This window comes from Canis lupus, chromosome 4 (assembly GCF_003254725.2).
Source record: "Canis lupus dingo isolate Sandy chromosome 4, ASM325472v2, whole genome shotgun sequence".
Taxonomy (NCBI): domain Eukaryota; kingdom Metazoa; phylum Chordata; class Mammalia; order Carnivora; family Canidae; genus Canis; species Canis lupus.
In genome coordinates, this window is record NC_064246.1 from 6,716,475 (window position 1) to 6,740,626 (window position 24,152).

Here is a 24,152-nt window from a genome sequence, read left to right on the forward strand (position 1 = left end):
TCTCCCTCTGCCTGTGTCTCTGCCTCTCTCTCTCTCTCTCTCCCTGTGTGACTATCATAAATAAATAAAAATTAAAAAAAAATTCTCTTAAAGAGGCTGTATGATCCATGGTGTTATCGATGATTCAACAGATATTTAGCTAGTCCCTTGTGCATGGTAGGACTTCTGTGAGTGTTAGGACCCAGAAATAAGCAAATTCAGACATGGATCCCATTACCTTCACTACATATTTTCTTCACTTTACGTTCTCCACTGCATTGAATCAATCAAATGTGAATCAATTAACCATATACACATAAAAACCAAAAGTCGGATTCCAACTGTGACACATGCTTCAGAGCAGAGGCTCATGGTGCTGAGATCCTGTGATGGGGGATTTGGCCCAGTGAAGTGGTCAGTGGAGGCTTCTCTGAAGTAGCCATGAAGACGAAGTCTGAAGAATAATAAGTGTTAAGAAGCCAGAGAGGCATGAAAGAACAACCAGGGCAGAGAGACCGGTGTCTACAAAGGCCCAGGGTGGGCAAGACATGAGAGTCTCTCCATTGAAAGAAGTTCTATGCAGAGCATAAGGGAGGAGGAGGAAGTTTGTGGGAAGTAAGGACGGAGACTGAAATAGGAAGCAGATCCTGCATGCTTCTTGTATGTCCATATAGCCCAGATTTGCTCCTAGCTTATACCGGTGACTGTCCCAGCTTAGACCTGGGAATGCTAAATTATAGGGAACCCCATTATAGGTGGTATGAAGAAGCCTCATCTCTATCCCAAGAGCACTGAAAAACCACTAAAGGCTTGAAGTAATGGGGTTGAGAGGTCTTAGGAAGTACATCCAGCTTCTCAATTTGAAAAGCTCATTCTGGCTGTGGTGTGGGGAGTGGATCAGGCAGCTGGTCCCGGTGAACATACACAGGTGAGTCATATAACTAGTGTGGCTGTCCATTTGAGAAATAATGCAGCTTGGAATAAGGTAGGGGTAATGCAAATGGAGAAGGATGCAAAAGAGTATTTGAAGAAAGCAAAGTTGAGAGGCTGGCGTGTGAAGGAGGGGGAACAGAGATCCCTGCTTATGGCTACCCTGGGGGGTGGTACCATTTGCTGAGATGGGCAACGGAAGGGGGAACCCGATGTGGGTATGTTGAAAATGAGGAGCATTTGAGACATAAAAGAACAGATGTTAAATAAACAAGTCAGTATATAGGTCTAGTGTTGAGACAAGAGATCTCTGCTGGAACTATGAATTTGTAAGTCATCTGCAGTAAGACAATAATTTAATCCACTTATATATATATTGTCCCTGGAAAGACAATAAAGGGAAAAAATAGGAGGGTCTCACAAAGTCAACAAAAATGAGCAAAGTATCTAAAAAGCCTGATTTACCCTTAATCAAAATGACAACTCACTGTTTCCTAGGTCTGAGCATACTCTCTGAGCGTATTTCCTGTTCTGTCTTTAGGGAATGATGACAACAATCTTAATTCCATCTTCTACGAGCACCTGACCAGGGCTCTGCAGGAGTCCTTGTGTGGAGACTTAGTCCTTGGTCGATGGGGTAACTACAGCTCTGGCGATTGCTTTATTTTGGCCTCAGACTACCTCAATGCTTTTGTTCACCTGATTGAAATTGGAAATGGTCTTGTCACTTTTCAGCTTCGAGGACTGGAATTTCGAGGTAAGAATCTCTTCATTGTGGAAGGTGTTGGATGCCAGTTGCCTCATTTAATTATCGTGCAAAGCTTTAATAAGTTGCTGTGAAAGAGCAATAATTGAATGCCTGTCCTATAGACCGAGAATTAGGGGCTGGTTACAACTGCCTTTATTTATGTATTCTGATATAGGCACATCCCAGTTGACTGAGAGGGTAGTGAAGGGAAATGCATCATCAGGTGTAAACCTTTGGAGCGGCAAAGTCAGGGCTCTGGTTTTAGTCCTTCTGGGAAAAACTCAGAAGTGACAGGAGGTTGTGGAACATGCATGGGATCCATGTGGAGGCCAGACCTGGAACAGAACCTGCTTCTGTGGGTTTCGGGTGTTGAGGTCTGTAGTGGGCAATCATTCAGGGTCTGAGTTTTCTCTTCCACTGTAGAATGAGAGGAGGAAGAAGAATAGTGGCCTCAAAAAGTGTAACTTAAATGAGATCATGTATATGCGGGCACTCTGTGGATGCTTATTGCTTTGCATTTACTGAGTTGACCTGAATCTTGAAAGCGTGACCCCGGTTTTTCCATTAATCCGATGCTGGAACCTAGTGGTGGAGCCTGCAAGGATTAGCATAACAGATGTGCTCCAGGTCCCTTCTCCTATGGTCTTCGTTTATTCAATACATGTTTTTCTAATACCTCCTCTGTGTCTGGCCAACTTCTAATGCTGGAGGTGCCATAAGCACATGGCCTGAAAGACTCTCAGCCTCGTGATGTTGACCTTCAGTGGGAGATGCGGAGAACGAACATATGAACAAATGAGCAAACTAATCACAATGGTGGAGAGCGCTATGAAGGATGTAAATAAGGCTTCTGTGACCATGATCCCTGCAGAGGCAAGGCCGAAGCACTGCTACATCAGACAGGCGGCCAGGAAAGGCAGGCAGGAAGAAGGATGTTGCAGATTGGGGGCTGGTGGGCGCTGTGTGGCTGTGGGGGAGCGCTGACGTGACCAGAGCTAACCAGCATGCTGGCAGTGCCATGCACAGGAGGAGGTGGGAGCCTCGGCAGGTGGGGGCTCCTAGCCAGGGTGAGGGGCTGCAGTTATTCTGTGTATAACAGGGAGCTGTGTATGGGTTCCGGAAATGGGACAGCTGACCTAATTCATGCTTTCAGAGATTGTTCGTGTAGCTGTGTGGAGACTGTCCACGGGGGGCAAAAGCAGAAACAGAAAAGCAATATAGGAGTGTCTTAGAGTCACCCAAACAGGAAAGGAAGGTGGAGACAGAGAAGCACAGGGAGACTTGTAGATGGAAAGGGCCGGGCCCAGTGTTGGGGGGTGCAGGAAAGAGGAGGCTCAGCATGCTCCCCACTTTCCAGGTTGAGTGCCTGGGTGGACAGAGGTGCGTTTACTGAGACTAAGAAGCCTGGATGAAGAACAGGACTTTTGGGTTTGGGATGTAATCAAGGGCTCCATTTTGGATATTTATTTTTTAAATGCCCTTGATTCATCTAAGTGAACCAATCAAGTAACCATCTAAGTGAACTGAACATAAGAGCCTTATATTCATTCAGAAGACACTTATCAAGCTATGTGCTGTGAATACAAAAGTGCAGGCCCCCACTTAAAGAAGCTTGGAACCTTCCTGACAAGAGACACATACTGAGCAATGAGGGTCATGGCAGTGCCATGCATGGGGTGCCATGGGGTCCAGAAGAGGCACTGGGATCAGACTGGGGTTGTGGGTCAGCTCAGCAGAGGAGAGGCTACAGTTGGAGGGGAGAGGCAGGCACATGATGATAAAGAGGCACAGAGTAGCCAGAATGTGGTTTGGAGAAAGGGGTCCCAGACAACGCTGGAAAGATGAGTAAGAGCCAGGTCCTCGCCATCCAGAACTTCACAGGGTTAACAATATACCTTTTAGCTGAGAACAAATCACCATTATTTTATATCTTTAGCACAATTACCTAACTCTTTAACCCAGTTTTTTGGTTCCAAGCATTAGTTTTGTGGATATCCATTACTTTTATTAGCATTCCTATATAAGTTTGTACAATAGATTTTTGGGGGGAGGGGAATAGTGGGTTCTGTGGCTTAAGCATGGATTCTGTGCATTCTTACAAATTTTAAAAATCTAATTCAAGGAACTTACTTTGGGGATAGGCACCATGTCACTCCCATCATGTTCTATTGGCCAAAGCCATCCCCAAGGACAGCTCCAACTTGTGTGGTAGAAAATGGCCCTGTCGCACTGCATGAGTCACTGGGAGCCAATCTCATAACAACACACTAGACTCTGGAAGCTGCCACAGGTGAAATCTGGAAGGAGCTTCAGAACCAACATGTGTGTGCTCGAGCATGAGATAGAGGCAGTTGTGTTATGTGAGACTGCCCAGGAGGGTCTCCTGAGGTGGTTTTTCTTCCTCCTGCCAACCACGGTAGAAATGTAACCTGCCTGTAAGAATAGCCTAAGCCTAATAATGAAGTCTTGGGAACAAAATGCCAGTTAACCTGTCCCGATACCACTCCTCCCATAAAATACATTTTCTTTGACCTAGTTCTACTGTAGTCTAGAACAGCCCTATTAAGAGAACATGACAAAACCATAAGTTATGTTTTAGTTGCTGGAGAAATTCAGTTGACCTAAAGTGACTCTTTCTTTTTATATCTTTTTGTATTATATATTACAGTGTTCCCAGGGAAGATTTTGTTTTCTTTCTCCTCCTTGAATATTTTTCTAAGATATCCCCTCAGTATTTCACTATTCTCTCCAATTCCCTATTTTCCCAAATAGCAGGCTTTATTTTGGTTTAATTTTACCTACTTCAGTATGACCTGGGGCAGTTAGAATCCAGGTGTGCTGGTTCTCATTTCTGAAGGACACTGAAGCCGTCAGTGAAAAAGTGAGCTGCTCACGGCACAGATTGACTCTCAGGAAATGAATAATGCACTCTGGATAGCCTCCCGTGGCCAAGGAGCAAGAGAATCACCTGTTTATTTCTCACTGCAAAGGATGCAGTTGTATCAATAGGAGTTTTTAGTTGCAAGCAACAGAAATCAACTCTAGCTAACTTAACCAGGAGAAGGGTTTATTGGAAGATATTGCACAGGGAACAGACTTTCTGAGAAGGCTGGAAAAGCAGGCTTGGTGGCTATAAGTCAAGTCAATGTCTAAAATCACACCACAGCACTGATGCCATGAAGCAGTCACATCTTGGTGGAGGGACCCAGGCACTGCCCTTACTCTATCGACACCATGATCCTGGATACTGGATGCTGCTGCTGCCCCTGCTACCCCCTGAATCTGGATGAAGAGCCCCTACCACCATCTCCCTTACAGAATATATCCCATGCACCTGCTTCTTTGTGACACTAGCTCATTAGTCAAAGTCTGGGGTGCATCTCATGGATGAAGCTGAGATGCATATGCTCTAGATGCAAGGGAGGCTGGGAAAGAGAGTGTCTAAGTTCTCAGTTCTGGGTGGAGGGATGACCACTCCCTCTTGCCAAGACTCATCATCAGCTGAAGTCATGCTAGCTGCTGTCATAGTTAAGTCCCACATCTCTGTGGCTGACACAACAGATGCTTATTTTGCACTCACATAGAATCTGATCAGTGAGAGGAGGTGATAGAATAGAGGATGGTTCCCTTTCACACCATCAAGGGTCCTGGCTAATAGAACCTCTGCCCTAGCACATTGCTTTTGAGGTCACTCTGAGCTTAAACATCAAGCTGGCAGGGAGTGGAAGATTGCCCGAAAGGTTGTTTGGGGATAGGCCTAAGCCTGGAATGCATTATTTGCTCTTATATGCTATTGTTTAGAAGTAACATAACTATAAGAGAAGCTGGGAAATGTCTAGCTGAGTACTCAGGAGAAAAAGTAAAAGTAAAAAGTTAGTGAACAGTTAGCCAGTCTGGCATATACTAGGTAATTTTCCAAACATACAATAGAGGTTTAGATCCTGAATAGTCCCCCAGAATAATTAGGGCCCATGGCACATCATTTTTCTGTTAGCTGATACCATAGAGAATGATTGAAACAAATTCAAGTCAAGAATACAAATAAGGAAGGCACATTTTTCTATCCTACTTCTTTTGGCTCATGCATGCTAAAATAGAAATAAATTCTTGTTAAATGTAAAGAAACAGGACTCTGGTGCCTTTGCTGCTCTTGGGTTTATGGGTATTATTTGCATCTACCTAACCAGGGAGCCTTTTGGAAAATCATTCAAGACCTGACAGACTAGTCATTGACTTTACATCTAAGTCAGGGTAACAGATAATGCACTTTAGAAGGCCAGCAGTGTGAGGGGCACCAGATTCAAGGTCTCTCAAAAGAAATGGAATCTATTATATTTTAGGTCCCTTTTAACCATCATGACACAGAAAAATGGAAAAGGGAGAGTTGATTATCTGTTCAATCCATTTTTGTTCTCCTTTAGTCATCCAGGTGACCCGGGCTGATTGGTTCACCTATTTCTGTCAGAGGAGAGACAAAAGAATGAGGAACCTCACTGTTGGAAACAGGAGAAGCCAGGCAACTTGAGAATATTGTCTGAAGAGAGGAAGGACCAAGAGTAGGAGCCAAAAGTAAAAGGCACTGGAGGGAGGCTCTATGAGATGCGTGTGAACTACAAGCTAGGGAGAGGGCACTGGCCTTTGAAGATGACACCTACCCTTAGAACAGCCACAATCCCATCTCTTCATCCTACTTAATGAATTAACAAATGGGAAAGCAAGGCACCAGGAGAGGAATACTTTCTGCAGGCTCATGGCTAGTGAGCTGGAACTAGGCAAACCCACGTGACTCTGGCTCTTAACCAGAACTTCTCTTTCTACCTGACCATTTTCCCTTCTTCTTCCCTTTCAGGCCTTCTGGATGTGTGTTTGGATTTGGACTGTGGTGCTCATTTAGTTTACAAAACGCTAAGTAACTGGGGCAAAATGCCTTCAGTCACTTGCACATCCTTTCAGAAGCTCCACATATTTTTCTAGTTGCCAAAGAAACAGCAACCAAAAGATATTTAAGATATTTAACAGAGCATCACAAGTGTCTTGGCCTTTCAGATTCTTGATTCCATCATTGGAGCCTTGGTGTGATTTCCACATTCCTAGTGTCTTTCTAGTTCTGACAGTCTATTAGGTCAGGCAATATAAACTACTTCCACCATATAATGCACTTGGGGGAAAGTCAAAACCCTCCTCTCTGCTGGAGCCCAAGTACAGTTCTCTCCCGGGGAGTAGGTGCTGTTGGTGGACATCCCAGTCTTGAGACCATGGCTGGTGTCAAGAAGGAAGCTGAGCATCTGTGGACTTCTTGCTAATATAGCACCACACAGGGAAGGTCGGCCCTCCTGAGCACTAGCACACCAGCTGCTGAAAGGACTGGGCATCAGAAGCACTATCACAGCAGTAAAGCAGAGTGGCAGGATTTCAGGCAAAGGAAAGAGGAGGGCTTGCTGTGATGGCAAGTGATAGAATCCCAGGGGCTGAGAGGATGGAATCCATGGTAGCTTATCTACAGTAGCAGGAGAGGAGAGCGAGCATATGGCCCAGATGCAGGTAAGAGATGGGTGTGAGGGGGAAGAATGGATGGAGTGGGGGTGGGGAATATATTTGACCAGTATGAAGAGCCCACTTGAGGTTAGGGATTGTGATTTTAAAGGAAGGTGTGTTAATGTTGCTCATGGTTTCCCTAAGCCACATTCAGCTTCATGGATGCAGGTATAGAACAATAGAGCTGGCCTTAATCAAGATAGAGACTGAGTCAATTGAATGCCATAAAGTAAAACAAGGACAAGGGAACTGACAGTGTGTGCAAGGGTGTGATGATGACTGCAATGCCTGGCCACAGAATGCAAGCTGAGGGAGAGGGGGGGTGGTGAGGGAATGAGAATAGGGGGATAGGACCTGGTGAAGGACTTTCTAGATCCAAGAAAAGTGTCAGGATTGTTGACGTTGCAATGTTAGAGGGAATGAGCTGGAAAAATAGGAGGTGATTGCTGGAGAGCAGGGGGTTTGAACATTCATAAGGGGAGACAATGTTGGGTAATCACAGCCTAGGGTCATGGCCGTGGAAATGAGCAGTTGAAGTTGAGTGGAGATGAGATCATTAGAGGAATGGGAGTCTGGGACCAAGATGCTGGAAGGATCATCTCTGTGGATCCTTAAATCTCAAGACGGATGGCTAGAGGTATGCTGGGGAGTGACAGTGACCCTGAGCCGGAATCTTCATGGACTTGGAGTGACCCTGGAAGGGCCCTGGAAGGAGGCAATGAGGGAGAATGATGTTGCACAGACAGAGAATGGCCTCACAGCATCATTGGGAAGCAAGAGGAGGTCTTCCATCCTCCCAGACCTTGGGGTTGGAGGACTGTGGGAAAATGACGAGCCCCATTTGGGGGAGCTGCAAAGGAGACAGGGAGAGCCAGCTCTCCAATAAGATACCAAGGAGAAGAGGAGAACATGCAGAGAAGTTGAGGAATAGACCATGAGTTCCCGAGGGCAAAGCAAAAGGATCTCAAGGATTTGTAACCTGGGTGGAGGCTGGGTGGTAGTTGCGATCGGGTCAGAAAATGTGATTTATACAGCACTATGGAAATTAGGCTACAGGGGGTCCTGAGCTCCCCATGGCAAATGATATGAACCACCATAAAGCAGTGTTCTCTCAAGGGTGATGAAGCGGATCCTATCATCTAAGGCTGAGTCACATGCAAATGGAAATTTTGGGGCTGCTGAGATGAAATTTAGTTATGCATGCAGCTTTCATTAGCCTCATTAATACAGGACTGCTACATTTTTGTCACAGCAAGATCAGTTTTCCAGAAATCTTCTTAGGGGAGGCCTTAGGAAATATTAAAGTGTCATTTGATAAAGTGGAATTTTGGAAAGCGGTAACAGAAATGCATGATGTTATGTGGACATTTACCTTTTCTATTAGTTGCCTAACTACAATTTTCTGTCAATTAATCTTTTCTCAGTACTTTTTTATGATGAATGATACTGCATTTATATATATTTTGTTTTGTATATACATTTCCATGGGATCAAATACTTTCAGTGTTTGCTCATACAGTAGTTAAACAACAAAGCAACCAATATAGATTACTTTGTCCTCTTATTTAGAACAAAGTCTGGATGTTTGTTTTTAGGTCCTTGTATGTATAGGTCATGAATCTTTGGGATCAGAATGTTACCATGATGTCAGACATGTGGCCACATGTGGTGGGTGGTCAATAATAAAATTGATAATAAAATAATAAGTAATAATTTAAAAACCAAAGCTTATTTTCAGTATTCTTGCAAAGTTTATATATGCAGTTCTTTATTCATGCATGCTGTGAAATATTGATTAAACCAAGTTCTTTTAGACTGTGAGGCTCTCAAAGGTGGAGACTCTTTGTCTTATTCATGTCCTTCCTACCATGTGTCAATGGGCTCATGTGGGAAGTCCAGTGAACATTGGTTGAGGGAGAAAATAGAAACCATCTAAGGTTTCCTGAACATCAGTTCTTTGCCAGGTACCATTCTAAGCACTTTAATTTTAGTCCTCATAATATTCTAGAATATTTTGTATTATAACTCTATAAAGTGAGCTGGTGTTATTATCCCTATTTGAGACATAAAAAAGTTGAGGAAATGAGATTCAGTAAGTTGCTCCAGGCCCCAGTGGTGGAGGAGGGGTAAGCACCTGGATGTGGATGTCCCTGAAGTCCATGACCTTTGCAGTAGAACACACTGCCATGGAGGGAATGGAGAGGATGGAGGGAGGGAGGGGGAAGGAGGGAAGGAGGGAAAGAAGGAAGGAAGGAAGGAAGGAAGGAAGGAAGGAAGGAAGGAAGGAAGGAAGGAAGGAAGGAAGGGAGGGAGGGAAGGAGGGAAAGAAGGAAGGAAGGAAGGAAGGAAGGAAGGAAGGAAGGAAGGAAGGAAGGAAGGAAGGAAGGGAGGGAGGGAGGGAGGGAGGAAGGAGAAAGAAATGAATAAGTAACCATTATTTTTAAATCTCACTGGTTGTTGAAACATAAAAGTTTTACATGAAAGTGCTCATAAAAATTAAGATGGCGTCACCACTGTTAGCAGCTCAGTTTCTTGAATGATCAACTGCCTTAACAACTGTGAAATCTGAAAGGCTCTTGCAGAGTGAATGTGGGAAGCTAAGGCAGGGTGTAGCCACACATTACCAGTGGATCTGGAAAATCCTATCAAATAAAGGATTTATGTGCCTGTTTGCATGAATTGGTCTCAGCCATCTCATAGTCTGGCTAACACTCCATAATCACTGGCCTGTGGGGACATTTTTAAAATAATTGTGTCACTAATCTTATCTAAAGTTCATCCAACCCAAACCTTTCTCCTAACTGGCAAATCCATGGAGAGCCATAGCTACCCCACTAATCTTGAAACTAGAATTCTTTCTTCTCTATGGCAACATTCAGGTCATTAGCGCGTCTTTAGTTCCTACTCGGCTTGAGTAATCTGTTCAATCCCTTGGGTCCAACCTTTACCCATAAAATAATAGGTTCTCCATTTAGAATTCCTTAACACATATTCTTCTTCATTTCAAATTATGTGACTTGTTAGTGAGAGAGACAAAGCCATGCTTGTCTAGATATAGCCAGTCTGTGAGAAAAAAAGGAGGCTTTCCTGTTGAACATTAACAGAGTCTGCATATTTTAACAACACTCAAAAATAAGTTTGTTGGAGAAAAGTAAAATAAGACAACTTGGAATTAAATATGAATGAGAAAGTATCTGACTCTTCTGTGTAAGGCGGAGTGCCTTGGTTTTCTCATCTGTGAGTGGGGCAGGAGCAGGAGAAAAACCGTATTATTCACAGAGATAATTATTATATATTTCAGTGTTTCTTATACCTCATGGTTTCAAACCCACCCAATATAAGGTACAGTGTACACAAAGTGACTTGGTTCATTTCATTTTCTCCTATGGGCTGGTGTAAATTCAGAGGGCTTTTGCCTATGATTTGTATAGCTTTATTAGACAGTGTATGATAAAGGGGAAAATACTGATTTTAAATTCAAAAGACCAGACTGTTCTACCAGAGAAGTTGCTTTTGAGACTCAGTGTCCTCATTTATAAAAGGAGAAATTACACCTGCACAAGCAGGTTAATGTGTGCAAAAAATGAGATGCTATCTGATACATCACTTTTCAAGTTGATAAAAATTACATAAATAGGTGATGTTTTGAAATAAAAATTCTCCGAGAAGAAACAATGCTGTTTAACTGAAAGGTATTTCACCATGTTTAAAATCCAGCTTGCCAAACAGGACATAAGAGAATTTAATTCATATGGAAATGTCTTAATACAAATTGAGTCTCCTTGAAATATAAAATGGTTATATGCTATGCTGTGCCCACAAAATCAAACAGATATAAATTATTCTAACATATTTTTCCCCTACTGCACACTGGGCCAATACACTTCTAGATTCTCCTCATGCTCTTGTCCAATGCTGATGAAGGCTTGGAATTTGGGACTAGGGGAGAAATTATCCGGTAAAATAATAAAGAAATAAACTATTCAGTGTCTCAATAGACCAGTCCTACTCCTGGATTTCCTTCTGCTCCGTAACCTTGGTCGTGTCACATATTCTTGGCAATCATTTTCTCCATCTTTCAATTTGGATTAATTTCGAGGGGCTATTATCAAATGGATGTTTAGCCATCAGGAAATGGGATGAGTCATAGGACAGCTTTATGTATAAACATATTCTTGCTATAATAATTATTTCTTCCCAGAAATTAAATCTGGTGAAGTCTAGCACCTATAGGAGTGAGTAGCTGGGGGTAGGTGGGGATAGGGCAAGTAGCTGGGGAAAGGTGACCTGCATATATGCCTGTAAGCTCCTGTTCCAGGATTATGTCCCAGAGTAGTACGGGGTAGAGGAGGGACAGAGAAAAGCATCTCTGTGACTATGAAACTGTAGAAGAGGTTTTGCAATGGGGGAGTGTGGGGGAAATCACACTGTGACTTCCCTGAAAATGACAATAAATCAAAAACCTTTAAAGTCTTCTCTGATATTATTTCTTTTGGTCACATAATGGCCCCTTGCTATAACCAGTTGGCAAGAGGCAATGCTAGTTTAGATTTCCTTAATGTTATGGATGTTCTTCTCGTTAGCATGTCTATCATTATATGTGTGGCACGAGATGAGAAGTGCACTGGGATGGTGGAGGGGTGTTTCCCCAACGAGAGCTGGCTGGGGCCAAACCCTGTCTCACACCTCTTGTGTTTCCAACATGTAATGTGCATGTGTGAGGTCCAAACGTTCGTGCAAGTGATCTGCTTTGAGTGTAGCTTTGGCCATATCTGGTGGCCTTCTCCTTTTGTGGCCCTGGACAACTTAGGAACAAGCTTAACTGTGACCTCAAAAGGGAATATGATTTATAAAATCCACACACATCCCAAAATGTGTGTCTCTAAGTCTGCCCTGTAGCTTGAAAAGCAATGGCTAAAATCCGATCTGTGCCTAACTGTAGTCCACTCCGTGGCCAGGGACTGCTTCTCTTCTGCCGTTCCCTGCTGGCCTCATTGCTCAGCACATGGAAAACACCAGCCCAGTGTCTGGCATGCTGGGGTGATGAAGGCAGTGATCATTCAGAAACTCAGCTCAAATAAATGTCCAGTGAAGTTATTTTAAACTGTTATTACTGGGGACACCTGGGTAGCTCAGTGGTTGAGCGTCTGCTTTTGGCTCAGGTCATGACCCCGGGGTCCTGGGATGGAGTCACCCATCAAGCTACCTGCATGCAGCCTGCTTCTCCCTCTGCCTGTGTCTCTGCCTCTCTGTCTCTCATGAATAAATAAATAAACTCTTTAAAAAAAATAAAGATAAAAAAATAAACTGTTATTACTGGAGAACACTAAACGTAGTAATGGTGATACGAGGGATTTTCCGTGGAATCCAGATAGTCTTTGGGACCCCTGAGCAGTGTTTCTCAAAGTACTCATGTCAGATGAGGAGGAACATGGGAGGGTCAAGAGGCCCAATCTTTCCAGTATGTCATGCATTTAGACTTCATCTTGCATGTTCTCCCTGGAAGGTTGTAAAGCAAGCTGACATTTTCTTTCAATGAAGCTTTCTGTTGCAGGGGACCATTTATAATGTGTCTCTTTGAAGTCCCCATTATCACTTTTCACCTGCAGTGGGACTGTGGGGGCTGATGTCCCCCTCACCGGTCTCTTTGCTCCCCCAAAGCTGCCGGGGAATACTTCCTAACTGCAACTTTACTTGTTTTTCCTTGAGATTCAAAAATCCCCACTATGTGCCTGTTTACTACAAAATTAAATTTCAATGAGAGACTCCTAACTCTGAGAAATGAACAAGGGGCAGTGCAAAGGGAGGTGGGCGGGGAGTGGGGGTGACTGGGTGACAGGCACTGAGGGGGGCACTTGATGGGATGAGCACTGGGTGTTATGCTATATGTTGGCAAATTGAACTCCAATAAAAAAAATTTTTTTTTTTAAATTAAGTTCAAGTGCCTCCATCAGGAGTCAGGTCTCCACTCCAGTGGGGCTGCCCAGAGCCCCCTTTCTTCTGGCCCCAGGGCTTCTCAGCCCAGATGGTACTCCCCATTCGGTTGTGATGCAGCAGGGGACACTTTGGGTTAAGTTTTGGTTACCGGACCTTCTGTCAGGCAGCCGTTCTCTCTGGCACTACCAAAGACAATTGGTAGAATGTCAGCTCTACCTCCAGCCTGGCTGACCAGGAAAGCGGGACGCCTGCACTCACCAGCCACACAGAATATCTGCCTTCCTGGGCTTGTCAGGGAGAACATATTAAAATCCACTGCCCCTCAGTGCACAATAATTGTCAGCATTAGGTTAGGTGGAGAGTAAATAATCCATAGCGAGGATTTCCTCAAAAGGATGAAGTTCTCCTGCCCTCAAGAGTCTCTAAAATCTGCCCTTGGGAGATACAAGACCCACATACTCAAGACTGAATTGTTTGGGCCACCCCTAGACATGCTTTTACTTTATGGCACTTTGGCTAGATTAGAGCAGCTTGCTGAAGCTTGTGTTCATATTCTCTGGGCAATGCTGTTAAGGATGATGTTCACCATATTGTACAATATTCCTTTTATTAGGGTCCTGGGAGCATTATCCTTCTGGTGTCTTTGCCAGAAATAGCTGTGATCCTTGCAGGCAATTATTTTGCTGTTATCTTAAGGACAACAAGAAACTACTTAAGTTTTCTTTATGCATTGGCTTCTGGAAAGCCCCAGTGCCATCTGTGGCCCACCTTTAGTAAATATATAGGATATCACAGAATGCAGTTAGCGTCTCTTGACATTATTATGGCTTCATCATATTTTTTTCCTTGTCCCCATTTTTATACTTAAATTTTGTTATTTGCCATTGTGCCATGTATGCCTTTTTAAAATGACTTCATTCCTTTTGGGATTAAGTGTGAATAAATAAGCCAGGCCTGGCCTGTCACTGGTAGATCCAGCAAAGAGCATTTAACGGGGAGCAGTGCTTGCTCGTTGGGGAACCAGCAAAGGGAGGAAGAAAGGGTCAGTTGTTAGGAGGGCAGCCAGGTGCAGCAGCAGTGGCTGCCATATGCCACACTCGGGAAATTGATACATATCCTATGTGGCACGACATCTGGGATCGAACAGATATATTTTCAGTTCAAAAAAATTAATTTCCTTTAATTAGGCTTTCTCAGCTATCAGAACTAAGACCCTAAGACACTCTCAAAATAATTTAAGAATTACTTCTTGAATGCCTTCCTATGTCCCACTGACTTAGACCATGAGAACACCCCAACATAAAAGATGCCAAGAGTTAGTTTCAATGGAAACACCAGACAGAAGCAGCCAGCCAACTTGTCATTCATTGACACCAATGGTGCAAGAGGTCACAGTGTGGGGGCGGTTGACCTTCAATGTTCCCTTGGGAGGGAATGTGCTCTAAACTCCCTGAGCCTCTCTGAGAAGACTATGGCCTTGATTTGCATTTGAGCAGCAAATTAGTGCATGTATAGAAATGACTGGGTTTTTATTTTCATATTCTTTTACAATATGATCCTGACTCTGCATCTTTTGTTCCATAGAGGAGGTGCTGAGACCTACTTAAAGTGTTTGTTAAAAACCCTCGGCAGTTATGATGTCTCTGTCAAGTGGCAGTCCTTCATTACACACTGTGTCCTCAACTGGCCTTTCGTCAATGTAGAAACATACCTAGGCTCCTGATAGTGTTTGGTTTTACTTATCTCATTCACGTGATGGAAATCTAAACTCTGCATTGTATCGTGTGCGACAGTGTGCGCATATGCGTGCGCACACACACAGACACACAGACACACACACACACACATCCCTTCCAGTTTGTTTGATGTAAGGGGATGGGGGAACCACCCTGACATTCAGCCCAACATGATAAATGCCAGGCCTGGACGGAGAAGTATGGAGAGAGAATTTGTAAAGAAATGCAGATTTTTGAGACATTCCATTTAACTAGGTTTGCTAATCTATTTGAGGTGAAAATTCATCCTTTCTGCTTCTTCCTTGAGTAGTCTAAAAACGGTCTCACTTCTTCATTGAAAGAGAGTTTCGTGCTGAATTATAAAAACCAGTGTTGTCAGTGTGCCATTTGGAGGGATGAGACATCTCCCCAACCTGCGGGGTCTAGTGCCTGCAGTACTAGGGTCCCAGTGGGTGGATTGGTTAGGACACTGTGGTCATTACTCACTCTGGAAGCCCCAGAGTGTGCCACCGGAATTACTCACTGCTTAGAGCTCATGTTGTATTTCTATACATCTGTACCAGTTTTATTTTGCAGAATGAGCTAAGAGACCCTTGAAATGTTTAAAAGAGTGCTTTCAGCTAAAACCCAAAGCAGTAAAGTCTTGGGTTTCGAAAGACAAATGGAATAGCAAGATCTGGGATCAGCCTTTCACTGTTATACTTTATGTTACACAACCTGCTTGCTTTCCCCTTTCTGATCAACTCCAATTTCATTGACTACTATCCTAACAGTTCTGTATGTACATTATTATTTGAAGATTGTGATTTTCCATTTCCATTCTATAGAACAAATGACCATCTCATGTGTATTACAGAGTAGTTTAGTACCAACATTGACTTTCTTTATCTGCCACATACATAACATAATCTGCTGTGCATTTTCTCAGTAGGGTATCTGTTGCCTGTGCATGCAGTGATCTGGATTAAAATCTTTCTTTCATTTATTCATTCAGTCATCCCATCAGCTAGTTTTTAGCACCTACTGAGTACCAGACATTGTGAATAATGATATGAGATCTTGGAAAAAATGAAAGGTGTGGAAATGGATGTAGGGACAATTTTCATGTTTGAATTAAGTCTCAAAAGACATATCAAAGGATATAGAGACTTACCCTTTTGGCCATGACTGAGTAACAAGTACTGGACTATCTATCCTTCCTGCCAGAAACAGTTTTAATACTGGGAAAAATATAAATCAACTGTTTTCAGATATCGAACAGACAGTGCATGGTTGAGAGAAAGGAGACACCCAAACTAAGCTCCATAATAATTACTCTTGCTCTCTTTCTGCAGGCACTTTCTTGTATGTAGTGGAAGGGAGGGGCAACACTCCAACAGAGTGCTGAGCTAGGGAGGCAGAATCAGAGTTCTGGACTGCTAATATAGCTGGATTTTGTGGGTCAGAGTATCAGATAGGAGTGAATTTCACAGAGAAGATACTGCAAAAATCTGTCCAAGGATCATCTTGTGGTTGGATGAATATTAACCTATTGAATGTTAGAAGCAAGTCCTGACAGAGACTAGCACCTGGGGAGGTGTGAGCTAAGTAGAGAATATGGAGGGCTCTACAGTGGCAAGCCGTAGAAATTCCAGTCATCCAGTGGAGACACCTTGTTGAATGTCCCAGGAATTCAGCCAAGACCCCAGAAAGACCAAGCTTTAGGACTGGAGATAGTACCACCCTAGAGATCTACTTTAGACGGTCTGAAACAAAGATTAAAAACAAGTTTCAAAAGGACCAAGCTGACAAGCTGAGGTGCAAATAAACTGCTTAACAGAACATAACTCTTTCTAAAAAAAAAAAAAAAAAAAAAAAAAGACCAAAAAAATCCAGACTATCAACACTATATAGCATCAACCATATCCAGTGTATAACAAAAGTTTCTAGATATTAAAAGAAGCAGAAAAAAAGGGATCCCATAACCAGGAAAAGAAAACAATAAATAGAAACACACCCCAAGATGTTGGAAATAACAGAAAAGAAGTTTCAAACAGTTATGAATATATTTAGGAATTCAGAGGAAAGATTACCATGATGAATGAACGACGGAGACTATCAATAGGAAAAAAACTCTAAAAATGAATAAAATACAACATCTGAAGTGAAAAATTTAGAGGGTAGAAGAAAAGATCAGTGAACTTGAAGACAAGGCAATAGAAACTATTCAAACTAATGCAAATAATAAAAGTTTAAAGAAAATAAACAGAAACTCAGTGATCTGTGGGACAGTATCAAGCATTCTAATATATGTGTAAAAATATAATAAAGCCATAAAGATTTGTAAACTCCTCAGAAGGGCTGCCTACACTAACTGTCCCTGCTACTTTCTCTCCCATGGTCTTGAATTCACTCCAAGCTGGCATTCCCTTCCCCACCCATCATGACACTGAAACCTCTCTAGCAAAGATTATCCTTCACTTCCATATTGTCAAATCTAACAGTTAATTCTTCATGTAAGTTGACCTATAAGCATCATTTAACATAGCTGATGTTCCCTCTTCCGTGAAACTCTTACTTTCTTTTAAACTTGACTTTTGCTACTTTCTGGTTTTCTTCGGACCTCATGGGCCACCTCTATTCCTATTCAATCATTTTGTTGGTAGCACCTCACATCTCCAGCCTCTGAATGCAATGCTCAGAGCTCAGATCTCAGACCTGTCCTCTCTCCCCAGATAACTTTAAATAACCCTGATATCCTGATAATTTTCTCAGATGTTGTGAATCTCTGGCAGAACCTTTCCCCTGAACTCCAGATTTCTTAATCCAACTGTCTGCTTGACATCTCCATCTTGATTAATCAGGAACAGGGATCCCTGGGTAGCGCAGCGGTTTGGCGCCTGCCTTTGGCCCAGGCCGCGATCCTGGAGACCCCGGATCGAATCCCACATCGGGCTCCCGGTGCATGGAGCCTGCTTCTCCCTCTGCCTGTGTCTCTGCCTCTCTCTCTCTCTGACTATCATAAATAAATAAAAATTTAAAAAAAAATCAGGAACAGCTAAAACCTCACATATGCAAAAGAAAATTCCTGATCTTCCCATCTGCCCACCCAGAGGCTGATCCCCTTGCAATCTTGCCCTTTTCTCTGAATGGTAATTTCACTTTTCGCCTTGCTCAGATCAGCATATTTCGCACCATTCTTCATGCATCTTTTCAACATCTCATACCCAAATTGGTTTGCAAATCCTATCAGACCACCTTTAGAGAGATCCAGAATCTAATCACTTCTCTGTACCTCCCCCAATGGCCTTTGTCCAAATCACTGCTGTCTCATCTGTGTTAACTAATAGCCTCATAACCAATGTCCTGGCTCCCACCCCTGCCTCCTCTACAGTCCATTCTCTGGACAGCAGCCAGCATGATCTCCTCCAAAATAAATCAGAACACACTTCTCCTGAGCTAAAAACATCCAAGGGTTCCCCAACCCATCCCAAGTAGGATCTTTCCCTTTTCCTACTTCTGGTTCATACATACAATCAATGACACGACTGAAGTATTTGTGAAATATGCTACTATATATTCACAAACTGTGTGGCTGGTTTTTTGAAACCAGATGCAGGATATTCTATCTATTCCTATTAAATTTCAGTATATCCAATCCACCATCCTGTCTGCTGAGATAATTTTAGGTCACAACTCTGCATTCAGGGTGATGCCAGTAACTCGTGTCATTGGCATACTGTGTATGTCTCCCTTCAAATCATTGACAAAGATGTTAAAGAAGATATTCTGTCTCATTTTTAAAAATGGTTGACACCCATAATCTTATCCTATTTGTGGAATGAACTCCTTTGGAAGTGTACTCAGGCCCCCAACATCCTGCTCTAGTCACACGAGGTGAGGTGGCATGTGAGGCAGGGCGGCACACATGGTGTGCCCTTATAGTTTGGCAATGGAGCTCTTCCAGGGAAAGAAGCAGAGAGCTTCCCTTCTTGAAAACACTTCAGCATGTACCTACTTAGCCTCAGACATCTCCACCTGCCACCTTTCCTTAGCCTCCTATCTGCTCAGCTGGGACCTGCAGGTTTCTACAAAAGGGAACTCAAGGGTATAACCATCCCACATTCAACCATTGGGGTCCATGAGCATCGTGAAAGTCTGTCTTCTCTAACACACACACGCACACACACACACAATCACACACACAATGGGGAAGAGATGATAGTCAGAATGAATACTAGTGAAGAAAAGAATTAATGATGATGAGCATTGTGACCTTTGTGGGAGTTAAAGAATTAAACAATTCTCCCGATTCCTAGACTCTCTTCAGCCTCTTCCTCTCTAATGAAGGCAAGGGGAAAATCCATTCGGAGCAGAGGTTACCCAATGACTCCTTGTATAACTTCCATTGTGTTTGCACTTTGCCAGGAACCTACTGCCAACAGAGAGAGGTTGAGGCCATCATGGAAGGTGATGAGGAGGACAGAGGCTGTTGTTGCTGCAAACCAGGTCACTTGCCCCACCTGTTGTCCTGCAACGCCGCATTTCACCTCCGCTGGCTCACCTGGGAGATCACACGAACACAGTACATCCTGGAGGGCTACAGCATCATAGACAACAATGCAGCCACCATGCTGCAGGTGTTCGACCTCCGAAGGATCCTCATCCGATACTACATCAAGGTATCACTGCTCTGGGGCCCCAGACACTTGTCTGAGTAATCGTTTTGGGCTGGCTCAAGGGGCTCCTGAAAAGCTTTGCAGAAAGCTAGATTCTTCTCCTTATCTCCTGAATCTGAGACCCAGCTAAGTTTGGGAACCACTGGTTTTGTGAAAAATCCTCAAGGGCTTTGGTTTAGCCTGGAGTTCATGCCTTGAGTCACATTCTAAACCTGGGCACTAATTGGCAGTTCCTTTTCTTACCCAGATCTGTTTCTTCACTTCTAACACTGCAGAGCCATGGTGGGGATGGTGATGATAAATTGCAACGTCTTGAAAATATCACCAGGCCTCCGTGTTTACCTGTCAGAAGTATTGATTTAGATGCTCTGCCATTTAGATGCTACTTTAGAACCCAAGTTATTTTTTAAGCTTTAAATGAAAACTCAAAAATATCCTGATTAGGATTAGTTATGACAGCCTTTCTTCCTCATTCGTGTGGGGACTAATAACATATTTTTCCCATTGTTCAGTATCCAGGTCTGCCCAACCTGTATTCAACCTCAGAAAATGTGCTGGTTTGGAGTTAAGTCTCCTTAACTAACGTGAGCTTTGAACGACAGTGTGGAGGCCAGTAGGGCAAAGGAATTTCTAAAGGGGGAGGGACGGGTAGGAGCAGCCCCAGGCTGAGGAAGTCTGTGCTGGCTCCTGTTCTGAGGGAGCACTTTGTATAGGTGAGAGCCCTGGATCCCGGCCCTCACAGGGTCTGCATTTTAATGCCACTAACAGTGAGGATGCTTATCTGCCTGAGATCCCAGACTCCCTGCCAGCTGAGGCTGAGAGAGGGGGTCCAGCAGAAATGAGGAAATACAAAATAGAAAGATGACATGGGTGCCTGAAACTTCGGTAGTTTCCACCAACTGAAAAGGAAGATTTTAGAAATTTGGAATAGCTCCTTAGAAGGGCCCCATGTGTGCATCGATACTGCTAAAGTTTACAGGAAACAGAAGACAGATTGTGAAAACTTGGAAGGTGAAATAACTCTTAATTACCACATCCCAAGGCAGTTGCAACAAGAAATGATTGTGAACCCCTTTCCGGTGAAGACTATTGAAAACAGATTTAGTGGCTCGTACTCACCACCTTCATGCGTGCTGAAAGGATACAGAAGTCTCCATCCATACCTCATATAAAACTGTAGGTGTTTTGCCCCGCCCTACATACACTGGGGAAGATTTGGAAAGCAAATCAGAGAGTGGTGAGCTCCTGCCTCATAACTCCATGGTTTGTTCCCTGGGCCATTGTTAACTAGACTACAAGAAGTTTTTCCCGCAGTCAGTCCTCGGCCAACTCAGTGTTGGCTCCAACTGGCAGTGGATTTGGCAGTGGGTCGTGAAAGAACTGGTACCTTCATGTGAGAAGTGTGTTTCTCTTACATCTAAACGAAGACTAGGGTGGTAGGTCTGTTGCAGAAAGTCCTAGCTAGGTGCCTTCCAGCTGCCAGCTCCACCATTTAAAGGGGCTTCCCCACCTTCATGTTGCAAGATGTAAGCTGATGGAAGAGAGGACACAGGAGATGAAGAGCAGGGGCCTGCACGATGGTCCCCTAGGAAGGCTCCTGGAAGACCACAGTGCATCCCTGTTGTATCCCAGGTGCCAGAAGGTTGCTCTGTCCCATGCCAGGTGTGAGGGGTGGGGAAAGTGCATTCTGGGCAGACTTGAACACAGATGGAAACCATCTAGAACACCCATTGTTGTTTCCAGTAGAGTTTCCACCCTGCTGCCCCTCCTCTTTGCACACACATTTCCCGCACTCCCCGCCCCTCCCCTGCCAGGAACCCTCTTCCTGCTCTTCTCTCCTCACTTTCCACCTGCTCACAAGCTGCCCTGTGGCCCGTGCCGACATTCACCTGGCCTTGCTCTGAGATCTTTTCTACTCACCTTCCAGCAACTCCCTAAGCATAGGAGCTGCACACACCTGGCTCCTTTTTGGGTCCCCAGAGTTCAGTGTGATGACTTGAGTACGGAAGTGCCCAATGCATTTTATTGGATTGCATGAGCAGAAGTGATGAATGGGTCCCGGCCATGCAGTCTGGGCGGACAAGATTCAGGTGGAGGGGAGAGTCTGAATGACCTGCTGTAGGCATTCATGTTGAGAATGGGGTTCAGTACCGAGCCACATCTCTGTGAATCAGGAGCCAGCCAGACATGTGGGCCAAAGCGACCTCACGTGATAGAGCCAAGAAGTCACCATGAGTGAGACAGAAGAGAGAGAGAAGGGATGAGATACCTTTTCTGTGTGTATTATCTTGGCTTTTCCAGAGGCCTTGGGGGCACTACCTGGGATCTGCTTTTTGATACTTCCCTCCCTTGAACTAATAAGTGAATCGTATTCATGTTCTTCCTCTCGTCACTCCAAGGAACATGCCTCCTGATCCTCGGTATGTTTTCTAAAATGACCATTTGCAATCTGATATACAAGGCCAGGATACTGTGTAAATGGTAGAGGCTGAAGGACCCCCTGCCCCCAGAACTTGCCAGGAATATTTAGTTTGTGAGAGAACAAACTTTAACTCTGTTTTCCAAGAAAAAGGGCGAGTGATGCCAACATGAGAGTTCAGGTGGGGTAGAGAGGCTCAAAGTGCAATGGGTCATTACCTGGTGGGACTCTTCTCACCAGCTGGGGGCAGCCCCATGGCATCAGACTCCCTGAATAAGCCAGCTGATTATAGGTTTGCATGTCCCACCCAGAAATTCTGATTCCATGGGGCAGGAGAGGGACCCTAGCACCTGTATTTTTAAATTAGTTTCCTAAGTGATTTAATATACAGTGAGTCTTGGGAGCGACTACATGCATATTTGTGCTCAATAGAAACAGAATTCTCTTCAATTCCAAAGCAGTGCTCAGGAGCAGCTGAGATCTGGGGGCAGATGGGGCCTTATGGCACCTCCCGGTTAATTCACATCAGCACCCATGGGAGTGTTCACACCCGCTTTCTCTAAATATCACACTCAGGGCTTGCCCACCCTTTGGTGAGGGGTAGCCCAGAACTTGCACGCATTCCCACATGGAGTTAGTTAAAGAAAATTTCAGGAGTGCCAAGCGGTTCTTAGAACAGGAGAAGCAACATTCTCGGGTAAAAACGAATGAGCGTTTTCTTCTTTGGCCTTGGTTACTTGGTGAACAAAATCACCTCTGTAGTGCTGAATTGCTTCAAGTTTCAAGAGTTCGGTTTCATTCTTTTGATCATTACTATTATGATTTTTATTGGGCAGGCAAATCAAAAAGGAAGAAAAGCTTGGAATAATTCCGTTACACAAAAGGATTTTTTTTTATCTCCTAATAAACTGGGTCAGTTCCGCCACCCTCTATGAATATATTTGAAATCATTTCCTTCCTGATGACTGGAGGTTTTCCCTGGTGCCTCCTCCACCTCCCCTCCATTTATTACTATTCCAAACCCTCTGAGCAGTCAAGAAGACATCAGCTTTCGGCGAGGGCCTGGCTTCCCTTCTGCCATTGTTCCTGTCCAAGGCTTTCGTAAAGGAGAGGTGCTTATCACTGGCTTTGCAGAACGGGGAGTGGGAAGCCCGGGCATGTGGGGCTGCCTGCCAGGGCCCCTTTCTAGAATGTGCTGTCTGATAGAAGATGCTGATCTACAATTGAAATGAGGAACCAGGAGCATCCCTGCTGGAGGAGCCAGATACGGTGAATTAATTCAGAAGAGGTCTTGCTTTCAACATGGATCAGATTCCATGTCATCAATTCACTGACCCCATCCTTACTTAGCAGTTTTACTTAGTGTTGTACCCATTGCATCCTGACAGATTCTAAAGGATTTCACACTGTTCACTGACTCCGTCTCTCTTGACAGAATTTCTGCCTAAGTCAAGTGGAAATGGGAGATGACTGGGTGTGGGTGTGTTCTGGGGGCCAGAGGAGCGGGTTCCCCTCATGCTCACGCAGGGCTGTGAACAGGAGTCCAGCTGGGGGGTGTGCTTGGGAGCCGACGCTGCCAGGTTTTGCCAGACCTTGGGGAGGACATTTTAACCTCTGGAATTCAAAGTCCTCGTTAACTATTCTGACTTCATTGGTCCAGAGGCTTATTTTCATTCCTCCCTAGAAATGAACGAAAAGGTAAACGTCCTTGGAGCTTTTGTTTGTTGTTCCTATCTGGTACACGCAATTAGGACACAGTGGGAAAAACTAGACCAGATGTTTGCTAGAGCCAGATGTTCACATGGGCCCTGTTTCTTTGTGGCCTTTGTGACGGTCAGTGGAGATGCCATGCCTCTGGCCAGTGTCACAGATCCACTTCTGCTTGTAACTTAGGGTCAACTGCTTATGTGGCCTACCTCCTAGGAGCGTTACTTTTTTCTTTTTTAAGATAGATAGATTTATTTATTTATTTATTTATTTATTTATTTATTTATTTATTTATGAGAGACACAGACTGAGAGAGAGGGGCAGAGACACAGGCAGAGGGAGAAGCAGGCTCCATGCGGGGAGCCCCATGTGGGACCCGATCCTGGACCCTGGGATCACAACTGGAGCCGAAGGCAGGCGCCCAGCCGCTGAGCCACCCAGGCGACCCTCCCAGGAGCTTTAGATCACCCTGCCAGCAGGTAGACTATTCTCTGAACCCTCCA

General features: G+C 44.1%; 1 protein-coding gene across 2 annotated transcripts in view; it reads left to right on the top strand.

Moving 5' to 3' along the window:
- Nucleotides 1-24,152, top strand: part of PCNX2 (pecanex 2) — a 288,030-nt gene that overhangs the window by 235,875 nt on the left and 28,003 nt on the right. For both annotated transcript variants that reach the window (XM_025448568.3, XM_025448569.3), the window contains 2 exons: nt 1,451-1,666; nt 19,273-19,526. In XM_025448568.3, coding sequence (XP_025304353.3) covers nt 1,451-1,666; nt 19,273-19,526 — 470 coding nt within the window. The remainder of the gene's footprint in view (nt 1-1,450; nt 1,667-19,272; nt 19,527-24,152) is intronic.